We start from the raw sequence: 13,426 nt of genomic DNA on the forward strand, positions 1-13,426 counted from the left end.
GTGGGATGTGAAATGTGGGATGTTCACTCCTTCTTCTTGCTTCAAGTTCAAAGCCGAATGTGGTATTGTATAATCAAAACGATGAACACGTTTCATTGTTTGATTTATTTATATCTGCGCAGATGGATTTGAACTCTGTCTCTGTGAACCTGAAAAACCCCATTTGTGGTTTTCCCAAAATTCCCAACCTTGACATTCACACCCCTTTACATTTAACCCCTTTAAATAGGTCACAGCGTTTGGCTGTGCAGAATGCTCCTGGATGTTCCATTGTTCCTGCTGTTAGTATTCATTGGTACAGGAGCTTTCCTGCTGGATTCATCTCTCACTTTTGGACTCAGCGGGAGCTCGCCCTCCACCCAGCTGCTGATCATCAGTATTAGTGCTTATATACTCCTTCCCTGGACTGGTGCTGGTGACATTATTCAGTTAATTCTAGCCTTGGTTGCAAGCAGGTGGCTTGTACTCCTCTGTGGTATCATTGCTGAAGCTTTGCTGAACTTCTACCTGTGTCATCTGAGAAGTAGTTAATGCTTTTCTCCTATGTCCCCCTTGTCTCTTCTCTAATGTTTAGTGGGGTTGATGAAGAGTCCGTTCCTTCCGTTCCCTATTTAGGGTCCAGCTCTAGGGATGCCTAGGGTCAAGTATATGACTCGGTGCATATATGCACCACCTATCTAGGGTGGTGAGGGAGACCAGCAGTACGTTTGGTCAGGGGTCACCATGTTCCCCTTCCCTAGACACAGGGGTGCCCTTGCGTTCCCTTTCGCCATTTGCTTGGTACTTCCCTGTACCTTGTGTGACGGGATTAAATGACGCCCCCACTTCTCTGCTGTGCTCCGCTCGTTACGGTGACGTGATCGTGACATCAGCACCTGTCCTTCACCACCACTTCTCCCATCTGAAGCTCAGCGTTGGAGCAGTGGTGAAGGTATAATCACTCACAATGATGGGGGCGTGAGGAAAAAAGAATCATGCCTGACCTTGAGTTGCAGTGACTGAACCCAGCAAAAGCTCCGTCCCTGTGACTGAAACCCAAGGTGTGTGTGTGTGGGTGGTGGTGGTGGTGGGAGGCGTGGTGGTGGTGGTGGCGGTGGCGGCGTTTTTGCTATTCCCGTCGACAACTTGGACTCTGCAAGGGACACTGTCCGGGTCGTCATAAATACAATCCAGGACTGGGGATCTCTTTGCAGGAGTGATACAAAATCCCCACCCGCTGATCCTCAATCCCGGAGGAGCTTGGAGGAAGCTTGAAATAAGGTCCACTTGTGTTCTTTCTCCCGGTCTTGGTTGGCAGCCTTGGGCTTTGGTTTTAGTCTGGCTGCGAGCCGAGTATAGCAGGCCCGCTGAAGATGCTGCACAACTTGTAACTGCAGATCCAAGAGATCCAGAGGAGAACTCTGCTTCCGCAAGAGCTGCAACTAGATCCATATTAGAATCCTGATTAAAAAAAAATACTAGGCTGGTGATAATGTCACACCGGGTGCAAGAGGACACCCGGCACGCAGGGCGAAACAAAGGGATAACCTGGGAAGATGTAAAGGAAGGCCCTGGTGATAGGGAAGCGGGGTCATCACCTTACACTCACCTGAGTCTGATCCCTGCACTACCCTCTTCCCTCCCCGCGCCCCCCACCATGCTCCATCACGTCCCGTGGCCCTTGCTGGTTTTGAAAATTATCCTGACTATTGTGTAGGCCATTCTAAGTCTGAACTGGGTGCAAAAACCTAAATAAACTTCACTATATAGAGAGAAGGTGTGTACACCAGTGACTGTAAGGGGGACTGCTGTGTGAATACTGACATGAAATATACAACAGCTATAAATGAAAATATGGCAGTGGAATCTGCATTACTGCCATGAACATGTGGGAAAAAGAGAAATTTAGCTACTGAATTGATCAATGCAATAGAGCCACAACACCTCGTCACGGTATTCTCTTGTTTTTGGGGTCCCTAGCTAATGTATGTCCTCCCATGCAGTTAAAAAAATTACCGTGTATGGGAAGCTGAGACCCAGGCTATATATACGTATTATGTGGACTGGCAATAGGTGTGGTGGGGCCGGGTTCACAAACGAAAGACTACTAGCAAATAGAATGGTGTTCCACACGTTATTTCTTTATCTGAACTGGGTGCAAAAACCTAAAAAACATCACTATATGGAGAGAAGGTATGCACACCAGTGACTATGTAAGGGGAATATATGTAACAGCAGAAACTGCTGTGTGAATACTGACATGAAAAATCCAATAGCTATATGTGAAAATATACCTTATCTCTATATAGTGAAGTTTTTTAGGTTTTTGCACCCAGTTCAGACTTAAAATGGTGTTCCAGACGTTATTCTTTATTTGTTTGTAGTCTTTGGTTTGTGAATCTGACACCCCCCCCATACAGTATATAGCCTGGGTCTCGGCTTCCCACACACGGTAAGGGTTTTTCTTTTTTTTTTTTTTTTTTTTACTGCATGGGAGGAGACACATTAGCTAGGTACCCCAAAAATAAGAGAATACCGTGACGAGGTGTTGGGGCTCTGTTGCATTGATCAATTCAATAGCTACATTTCTCTTTTTTTCATGTTCATAGCAGTTATGCAGATTCTGTTGTCTGTCAGTGCTGGTCTGTGTTTGCTCTGTCAAGGTAGAGATTTTGGGTAAAGATAGCTAATGGTATCTTCATACAGGGTATCCAGAGACGGTTATATATATAGATGTCTGATTTTTTTTATATATAATATATATATATATATATATATCTCAGACAATTTATACAGTTTGCATCGTTAACCTTAAATACAACAGAGTCTAGGGGGTGTTCCACGCCCCAATTTCTCCCAGCATGTTATGAAACACATCTCTGTTTGTTATACATTCTTTCTGTGTGAATCTTCTGATTAAGACTTTTTAGTTTCACATTCTGGCTTCATTATCTTTAGTTAACCCTCTCATGACCATACAGCTTAGAATTATATTATGGGTCCATGCAGTGGCTACATAGACAGATAATTATGCAACTACATCTATATTTTGATTATTTACATACACAGATATTCTTATTGCGTTTGATCAAACAAGCTACAGCTTAGGCCACCTCCACAGCTCCACACAGCCTGGATCGCATCTGAGACACCCCCTGCTGTGCTCTGCAAGATTAAATGTATTTCCCCAGACATGAGCCTGTTGCAACACCCGGACTTGAGGGAGAGATCCATCCCACTGCCAAACCTACACAACTCACCAAAAATTAAAAAAAGCCCCAACCGGTTTATTAAAACAAAATACTCGGTCAAATACTTTGACCAAGTTCACATTCTTTATTTTGTGTTGCACTCACAGCGGTGACACTGACTACAACACACTCCAGCCGGTCTCACAAGGTCTCCAGGCACAATGTGGGGGACACATAGCGACCTTTTATATATGACATCTGTCACCGCCTCACAGGAAGAACCGGCCGATGTGCAGACGGCTTCAATCACTACAGCAAATGTTCCGATACAGTTATTACTGCAGGAGGATCACATCAGACACTGACAGCGAAGGTTCACTTACTTCTGGCACTTATACATCTCAGACTATTGGGGTTTTTTAGGAGTAAAATAATCCAATATAATATTTGTGAATTATTTGTTAGGTTTGGTTATTTATCGACTTTTAGGACTTGTGTGAATCTGATAGTTATAGTCAAATTTATGAACAAAAATGAAGAATTCTGAAGGGTTCACAAAGTTTCCCACACAACTGTATGCGGCTCCACAATCTCTCTCTAGGGGTGCGACATTGCTGAGCTTGCACTGGACGGCGGCTGTAAACTCCTACAGATATTTATATGGCCACTTATAAGTACAGGTAAGACAGAGGAGAGGAAATCTCCCAGAGGATTAATTAATATGCAATAATGAGAGAATTATATTCCTCTTACATCATCTACTAAAGTAGAATCTACTGTGTTCATAGATATATTCATCAGCGTCTCCTCCACAGGATTACACCGTTGTGAGGACGACGCCGGGGAACCCGAACCAAATCCCGAAGCCGTCCCCGACCTTCCTGATACCTGAGAGGAGGGAGAAGATCCTGGAACTGACCAGCAAGATCACCGAGCTGCTGACCGAAGAGGAGACTGCTGGGAGATTATACAGTGTACACTGGAGGATTCTGGGGGATGAGAGGAGACTGCTGGGAGATTATACAGTGTACACTGGAGGATTCTGGGGATGAGAGGAGACTGCTGGGAGATTATACAGTGTACACTGGAGGATTCTGGGGGATGAGAGGAGAGGAGACTGCTGGGAGATTATACAGTGTACACTGGAGGATTCTGGGGGATGAGAGGAGACTGCTGGGAGATTATACAGTGTACACTGGAGGATTCTGGGAGATTATACACTGGAGGATTCTGTGGGATGAGGAGAGGAGACTGCTGGGAGATTATACAGTGTACACTGGAGGATTCTGGGGGATGAGAGGTGACTGCTGGGAGATTATACAGTGTACACCGGAGGATTCTGGGGGATGAGAGGAGACTGCTGGGAGATTATACAGTGTACACTGGAGGATTCTGGGGGATGAGAGGAGAGGAGACTGCTGGGAGATTATACAGTGTACACTGGAGGATTCTGGGGGATGAGAGGAGACTGCTGGGAGATTATACAGTGTACACTGGAGGATTCTGGGAGATTATACACTGGAGGATTCTGTGGGATGAGGAGAGGAGACTGCTGGGAGATTATACAGTGTACACGGGAGGATTCTGTGGGATGAGAGGAGACTGCTGGGAGATTATACAGTGTACACTGGAGGATTCTGGGGGATGAGAGGAGACTGCTGGGGGATTATACAGTGTACACTGGAGGATTCTGGGTGAGGAGAGGAGACTGCGGGGAGATTATACAGTGTACACTGGAGGATTCTGTGGGATGAGAGGTGACTGCTGGGAGATTATACAGTGTACACTGGAGGATTCTGTGGGATGAGAGGAGACTGCTGGGAGATTATACAGTGTACACTGGAGGATTCTGGGGGATGAGAGGAGACTGCTGGGAGATTATACAGTGTACACTGGAGGATTCTGGGGGATGAGAGGAGACTGCTGGGAGATTATACAGTGTACACTGGAGGATTCTGGGGGATGAGAGGAGACTGCTGGGAGATTATACAGTGTACACTGGAGGATTCTGTGGGATGAGAGGAGACTGCTGGGAGATTATACAGTGTACACTGGAGGATTCTGGGGGATGAGAGGAGACTGCTGGGGGATTATACAGTGTACACTGGAGGATTCTGGGTGAGGAGAGGAGACTGCGGGGAGATTATACAGTGTACACTGGAGGATTCTGTGGGATGAGAGGTGACTGCTGGGAGATTATACAGTGTACACTGGAGGATTCTGTGGGATGAGAGGAGACTGCTGGGAGATTATACAGTGTACACTGGAGGATTCTGGGGGATGAGAGGAGACTGCTGGGGGATTATACAGTGTACACTGGAGGATTCTGGGTGAGGAGAGGAGACTGCGGGGAGATTATACAGTGTACACTGGAGGATTCTGTGGGATGAGAGGAGACTGCTGGGAGATTATACAGTGTACACTGGAGGATTCTGGGGGATGAGAGGAGAGGTGACTGCTGGGAGAATATACAGTGTACACTGGAGGATTCTGGGGGATGAGAGGAGACTGCTGGGAGATTATACAGTGTACACTGGAGGATTCTGGGGGATGAGAGGTGACTGCTGGGAGATTATACAGTGTACACTGGAGGATTCTGGGGGATGAGAGGAGACTGCTGGGAGATTATACAGTGTACACTGGAGGATTCTGGGGGATGAGAGGTGACTGCTGGGAGATTATACAGTGTACACTGGAGGATTCTGGGGGATGAGAGGAGAGGTGACTGCTGGGAGAATATACAGTGTACACTGGAGGATTCTGGGGGATGAGAGGAGACTGCTGGGAGATTATACAGTGTACACTGGAGGATTCTGGGGGATGAGAGGTGACTGCTGGGAGATTATAAAGTGTACACTGGAGGATTCTGGGGGATGAGAGGAGACTGCTGGGAGATTATACAGTGTACACTGGAGGATTCTGGGGGATGAGAGGAGACTGCTGGGAGATTATACAGTGTACACTGGAGGATTCTGGGGGATGAGAGGAGACTGCTGGGAGATTATACAGTGTACACTGGAGGATTCTGGGGGATGAGAGGAGACTGCTGGGAGATTATACAGTGTACACTGGAGGATTCTGGGGGATGAGAGGAGACTGCGGGGAGATTATACAGTGTACACTGGAGGATTCTGGGGGATGAGAGGAGACTGCTGGGAGATTATACAGTGTACACTGGAGGATTCTGGGGGATGAGAGGAGACTGCTGGGAGATTATACAGTGTACACTGGAGGATTCTGGGGGATGAGAGGAGACTGCTGGGAGATTATACAGTGTACACTGGAGGATTCTGGGGGATGAGAGGAGACTGCTGGGAGATTATACAGTGTACACTGGAGGATGCTGGGGGATGAGGAGAGGAGACTGCTGGGAGATTATACAGTGTACACTGGAGGATTCTGGGGGATGAGAGGAGACTGCTGGGAGATTATACAGTGTACACTGGAGGATTCTGGGTGATGAGAGGAGACTGCTGGGAGATTATACAGTGTACACTGGAGGATTCTGGGGGATGAGAGGAGACTGCTGGGAGATTATACAGTGTACACCGGAGGATTCTGGGGGATGAGAGGAGACTGCTGGGAGATTATACAGTATACACCGGAGGATTCTGGGGGATGAGAGGAGACTGCTGGGAGATTATACAGTGTACACCAGAGGATTCTGGGGGATGAGGAGACTGCTGGGAGATTATACAGTGTACACCAGAGGATTCTGGGGGATGAGAGGAGACTGCTGGGAGATTATACAGTGTACACCAGAGGATTCTGGGGGATGAGGAGACTGCTGGGAGATTATACAGTGTACACCAGAGGATTCTGGGGGATGAGAGGAGACTGCTGGGAGATTATACAGTGTACACTGGAGGATTCTGGGGGATGAAAGGAGACTGCTGGGAGATTATACAGTGTACACTGGGGGATGAGGAGACTGCTGGGAGATTATACAGTGTACACCAGAGGATTCTGGGGGATGAGAGGAGACTGCTGGGAGATTATACAGTGTACACCAGAGGATTCTGGGGGATGAGAGGAGACTGCTGGGAGATTATACAGTGTACACTGGAGGATTCTGTGGGATGAGAGGTGACTGCTGGGAGATTATACAGTGTACACTGGAGGATTCTGGGGGATGAGAGGAGACTGCTGGGAGATTATACAGTGTACACCAGAGGATTCTGGGGGATGAGAGGAGACTGCTGGGAGATTATACAGTGTACACCAGAGGATTCTGGGGGATGAGAGGAGACTGCTGGGAGATTGTACAGTGTACACTGGAGGATTCTGGGGGATGAGAGGAGACTGCTGGGAGATTATACAGTGTACACTGGAGGATTCTGGGGGATGAGAGGAGACTGCTGGGAGATTATACAGTGTACACTGGAGGATTCTGGGGGATGAGGAGAGGAGACTGCTGGGAGATTATACAGTGTACACTGGAGGATTCTGGGGGATGAGAGGAGACTGCTGGGAGATTATACAGTGTACACTGGAGGATGCTGGGGGATGAGGAGAGGAGACTGCTGGGAGATTATACAGTGTACACTGGAGGATTCTGGGGGATGAGGAGACTGCTGGGAGATTATACAGTGTACACTGGAGGATTCTGGGGGATGAGAGGAGACTGCTGGGAGATTATACAGTGTACACTGGAGGATTCTGGGGGATGAGAGGAGACTGCTGGGAGATTATACAGTGTACACTGGGGGATGAGAGGAGACTGCTGGGAGATTATACAGTGTACACTGGAGGATTCTGGGGGATGAGAGGTGACTGCTGGGAGATTTTACAGTGTACACTGGAGGATTCTGGGGGATGAGAGGAGACTGCTGGGAGATTATACAGTGTACACTGGAGGATTCTGGGGGATCAGAGGAGACTGCTGGGAGATTATACAGTGTACACTGGAGGATTCTGGGGGATGAGAGGAGACTGCTGGGAGATTATACAGTGTACACTGGAGGATTCTGGGGGATGAGAGGAGACTGCTGGGAGATTATACAGTGTACACCAGAGGATTCTGGGGGATGAGAGGAGACTGCTGGGAGATTATACAGTGTACACTGGAGGATTCTGGGGGATGAGAGGTGACTGCTGGGAGATTATACAGTGTACACTGGAGGATTCTGGGGGATGAGAGGAGACTGCTGGGAGATTATACAGTGTACACTGGAGGATTCTGGGGGATGAGAGGAGACTGCTGGGAGATTATACAGTGTACACTGGAGGATTCTGGGGGATGAGAGGAGACTGCTGGGAGATTATACAGTGTACACCGGAGGATTCTGGGGGATGAGAGGAGACTGCTGGGAGATTATACAGTGTACACCAGAGGATTCTGGGGGATGAGAGGAGACTGCTGGGAGATTATACAGTGTACACTGGAGGATTCTGGGGGATGAGAGGAGACTGCTGGGAGATTATACAGTGTACACTGGAGGATTCTGGGGGATGAGGAGAGGAGACTGCTGGGAGATTATACAGTGTACACTGGAGGATTCTGGGGGATGAGAGGAGACTGCTGGGAGATTATACAGTGTACACTGGAGGATTCTGGGGGATGAGAGGAGACTGCTGGGAGATTATACAGTGTACACTGGAGGATTCTGGGGGATGAGAGGAGACTGCTGGGAGATTATACAGTGTACACTGGAGGATTCTGGGGGATGAGAGGAGACTGCTGGGAGATTATACAGTGTACACCAGAGGATTCTGGGGGATGAGAGGAGACTACTGGGAGATTATACAGTGTACACTGGAGGATTCTGGGGGATGAGAGGAGACTGCTGGGAGATTATACAGTGTACACTGGAGGATTCTGGGGGATGAGAGGAGACTGCTGGGAGATTATACAGTGTACACTGGAGGATGCTGGGGGATGAGAGGAGACTGCTGGGAGATTATACAGTGTACACTGGAGGATTCTGGGGGATGAGAGGAGACTGCAGGGAGATTATACAGTGTACACTGGAGGATGCTGGGGGATGAGAGGAGACTGCTGGGAGATTATACAGTGTACACTGGAGGATTCTGGGGGATGAGGAGAGGAGGCTGCTGGGAGATTATACAGTGTACACTGGAGGATTCTGGGGGATGAGAGGAGACTGCTGGGAGATTATACAGTGTACACTGGAGGATTCTGGGGGATGAGAGGAGACTGCTGGGAGATTATACAGTGTACACTGGAGGATTCTGGGGGATGAGAGGAGACTGCTGGGAGATTATACAGTGTACACTGGAGGATTCTGGGGGATGAGAGGAGACTGCTGGGAGATTATACAGTGTACACTGGAGGATTCTGGGGGATGAGGAGAGGAGACTGCTGGGAGATTATACAGTGTACACTGGAGGATTCTGGGGGATGAGAGGAGACTGCTGGGAGATTATACAGTGTACACTGGAGGATTCTGGGGGATGAGAGGAGACTGCTGGGAGATTATACAGTGTACACTGGAGGATTCTGGGGGATGAGAGGAGACTGCTGGGAGATTATACAGTGTACACTGGAGGATTCTGGGGGATGAGAGGAGACTGCTGGGAGATTATACAGTGTACACTGGAGGATGTTGGGGGATGAGAGGAGACTGCTGGGAGATTATACAGTGTACACTGGAGGATGTTGGGGGATGAGAGGAGACTGCTGGGAGATTATACAGTGTACACTGGAGGATTCTGGGTGTTGTCGGTTTTCTTGGTTCCTGGCTTGTAGCACGTGTCAGGATGTCTCTTTTTCTCCCTGCAGGACTGGGATTATGAAGGACACAAGGTTTTGTCCCAGGACATCATGATGGGAGATTTACAGGGCACTTCATCACCGGGTAAGGGAAGAAATCTGTGGATTCCGCTGGTTGTTGGCTTTTTTTGTGGGCGCCAGCTGCACTGTGTTTAAGCCATGATCTGTGCTTGCGGCACGCTGGCTCAGACGTCAGCACTGCAGTCTTGTGTTCAAGTCTCACCAAAGCAATCATCTGCAAGGAGTTTGTGTGTTCTCCCCGTGTTTGCGAGCGTTTCCTCCGGGTTCTCCCCGCGTATGCGTGGTCTCTCCCCTGTGAATGGTCTCTCCCCTGTTTGAGGTTTCACGTAACCCTTGTCTCTTTACAAAAGTAGTGGTAGAATTGGATGCATTTCCGAGACTCCAAACCTTCACAGGTCTGTGCTCAGTAGTTGCATACACGAATGACTTCATCATCACAGCAAATTCTTCCCAATTGCTAAATTCACTCATTCGATATCTGCAAAACCAAATAAAATGGTAAGTGGCTAGAAGACAAAGCAAAAAAATAAAAAACAAACAAGATATCAAAAGATCTACAGAATATGTCATGTGGATTCTGGCAATACAAGGTCACAGTGTTTGGCTGGGCAGAATGCTCCCTGACTTTCTGTTGTTCCTGCTGTCAGTATTCATTGGTATAGGTAGCTTTCCTACTGGGTTTTTATCTCGTCCCCTTTTGGACCCAGCAGAGGTCTCCTTCCACTTAGCTGCTGATTATCAGTATTCCCCATGTGCTTATATACTCCCATCTTTCCTGGACTGGAGCTGGTGATATTATTCATTTCATTCAAGCTCTGGATGCAAGCAGGTGGCTTGTGCTCCTCTGTGGTATCATGGCTGAAACTTTGCTAAACATCTACCAGTGTCATCTGTGAATGAGTAGTTCATACTTTTTTTTTTTTTTTTTCCCCTTGTGTGTCCCTCCTTGTGTCTTCATTTTAGTGGGGTTGACAAAAGCTCATTCCACCTGTGACTGGGTATGCGACAGAGCAGTGAGGGACACCAGGCCAAGGAACAATCCAAAGGTCTTTATTGGAAGCACAAAGATAAAGCACCAAACATAAATATAAATCCTTAAAGTCTTCAAGGAGTCCACAACAAAACAAAAGATCCAGGGGCACCGCCTGGTATTCCGATGCCAGGGAAAATATGTCAATGGTCCTTATATGAGTTCCTGAAGTCCAACAGGGGGAACAACAAAACGCAATCCCACGTGGCCACTGATCTTCAGTCTGTAACAGTCCATACACAGGCTCTAGGATCCAGCCTCAGCAATAGATCCTAGTCCTTCTCCAGCCGAGATCCAACTAACTGACCTACATGGGCCTCATTGTTCTTTCCTGGGATCCGCCCCTAAGGTGGGCAGAAGAGTCCAACTCCTCCTGGACATTTGATGGCTTTTGATACATGAATAGACTTTAGACTCCTGCCTCTGTTCTGTTTACCAAGTTGTGGTTGGAGAAGTCCCATGCTGAGAAGAACAAACAATCCCCCAGCAGAAACAGCACAAAGGACAGACTGACTATTACACCATGAGCACAGGCGGGGGAGGGACACGCTGTTACACCACCCATTTCCTATTTAGGGTCCTTCACTAGGGATACTCGGGGTCAGGTATCCAGCTCTACGCATAGGTGCAGAACCTATCTAGGATGGTGAGGGAAGCCAGGGACCAGTAGTAGGTTTGGTCAGGGGTCACGATCTCCTCCGTCCCTAGATGCACTGCTCCCCGTTTCCTTCCTTGTCCCCGTTCGCTTGGTTCTCCCCGTACCTAGCGTGACACTATGAGATATGAAAGGTTACAAGACAAAATCAAGAAAAGGCGCAAAAAGATGGCGGCTTCAGAAAACAAATGTGCATTATACCCCAGGATAAAAATCACATGTTCTGCTAAAACATTGCAAAATTTGTGTGAATGTTTCATGTGTAGATAAAATCACTGCAGGGGGTGAGTGAAGTATTTGCACAAATGTTGAGTCAATGAAAAACATGTAGAAACACGTAGAAATCACAAACGCCCAGCACCCCTCCCCTCCCCCCCACAATGGTGAACATAAAGAAAATAAAATTAATTATAAGTTGCAAATGAAAAACTGGCGAAAACCACTAAAAACTAACAAAACAATGCAATAATGAATGGGACACTTTGATCCCGATCCATCAAGTTCTTGGCGATGGAGATGAGGCGATGAGCAGCCGTCTGACGCTCCTTATTCATGAAGAGGTGTATGCCACGTTGTGAATGCGCAGTGCCGGACGGGTGACGTACTCCTCTGTAGGGCTTAATGAACGCTGCCGCTCCTCATCATACGCGGACCCGCTCTGCCCACTGGGGAAAATGGGGGTGAGAACACAAAAACATTCAGCATTTTATTGTAGCCGCCATAACCATGCGACTTTTCAAAGCTTTTTATGTTCTGGTGTAAATGTTTTGATGAATCTGGTCCTAAATATTTTACATTGATTAAAAATGCCAGAATAAATCGGTTCACAAACGGGCAAGTGAAATTATGCAAATTACTTGAGTGAAAAAGACAAATGCATAAAAGATATCAAGATACCCTGAAAAGCTACGTAAAAGAGCTCAAAATACAGGTTGTCCACTCATATCCTGTCCACCGCCATTGACTGGAGAACGGCGGCAGCTATGGGCATAGAAGTGGTGTCTAGGTATAGTAAAGTAGCCATGTACTACACAATGAAATCACCTATAGCGCCACCTGGTGGATATCAATGGAGTTAGCATTTTTATCCCGAAAATGGAACGAGATAGAGAAAAAAGTGAATTACAAAGTTGTAGGGCATCATCAATTCAATACGAATTGACACCTTGCATACAGAAATGCTATGATATGAAACCCATGACCCTCCCAAAACATTGAATGCTGGTCACGCATATGACGCTCATTAGTGGCCCCCGTCAGCTGCAGTGCACAACATCTGGGCTCTGCACAGCATACTGTATCTTGCTGCAATGCACATCTGGACTCTGCACAGCATACTGTATCTTGCTGCAATGCACATCTGGCCTCTGAACAGCATACTGTACCCTGCTGCAATGCACATCTGGACTCTGCACAGCATACTGTATCTTGCTGCACATTGTGCAATATGGCAGGTGACACGTTTGCACAAGCATCTGTGATACGTGGTGGTAGGTCCTGCAATGTTGGTGGAGGGGTCGCTGCTGTTTGATGTGACCTCACAGAAAAGTCCAATGGGGGTCAGGTCAGGTGAGCGGAGGCCACTCCACACAGCCACCATACCCAATGACTTGTAGGAAGGTCTCCATGAGGTGTCGCTTCACGTCCGCAGCCTTGTGAGTTTTACATGCTCTAATCATAGCATTTCTGTGCAAGGTGTAGATTTGTGTTGAATTGATGATGCCCAAAACTTTGTCATTCACTTTTTTTTCTCTATCTCGTTCTGTTTTTGAGATAAAAATGCTAACTGCGCTGTTTTCCACCAGGTGGCGCTATAG

The 13,426-nt window shown here is 47.5% G+C and overlaps 1 protein-coding gene across 1 annotated transcript in view; it reads left to right on the forward strand.

The window, feature by feature from the left end:
* The first annotated feature begins 4,066 nt into the window (after nt 1–4,066).
* The window catches only part of LOC142297101 (uncharacterized), a 125,699-nt gene continuing 116,339 nt past the window's right edge, over nt 4,067–13,426 (forward strand). Inside the window, exons 1-2 of the mRNA XM_075341362.1 lie at nt 4,067–4,144; nt 9,913–9,988. Coding sequence (XP_075197477.1) covers nt 9,955–9,988 — 34 coding nt within the window. The 5' untranslated portion in view covers nt 4,067–4,144; nt 9,913–9,954. The remainder of the gene's footprint in view (nt 4,145–9,912; nt 9,989–13,426) is intronic.

This window comes from Anomaloglossus baeobatrachus, chromosome 3 (assembly GCF_048569485.1).
Source record: "Anomaloglossus baeobatrachus isolate aAnoBae1 chromosome 3, aAnoBae1.hap1, whole genome shotgun sequence".
NCBI lineage: Eukaryota > Metazoa > Chordata > Amphibia > Anura > Aromobatidae > Anomaloglossus > Anomaloglossus baeobatrachus.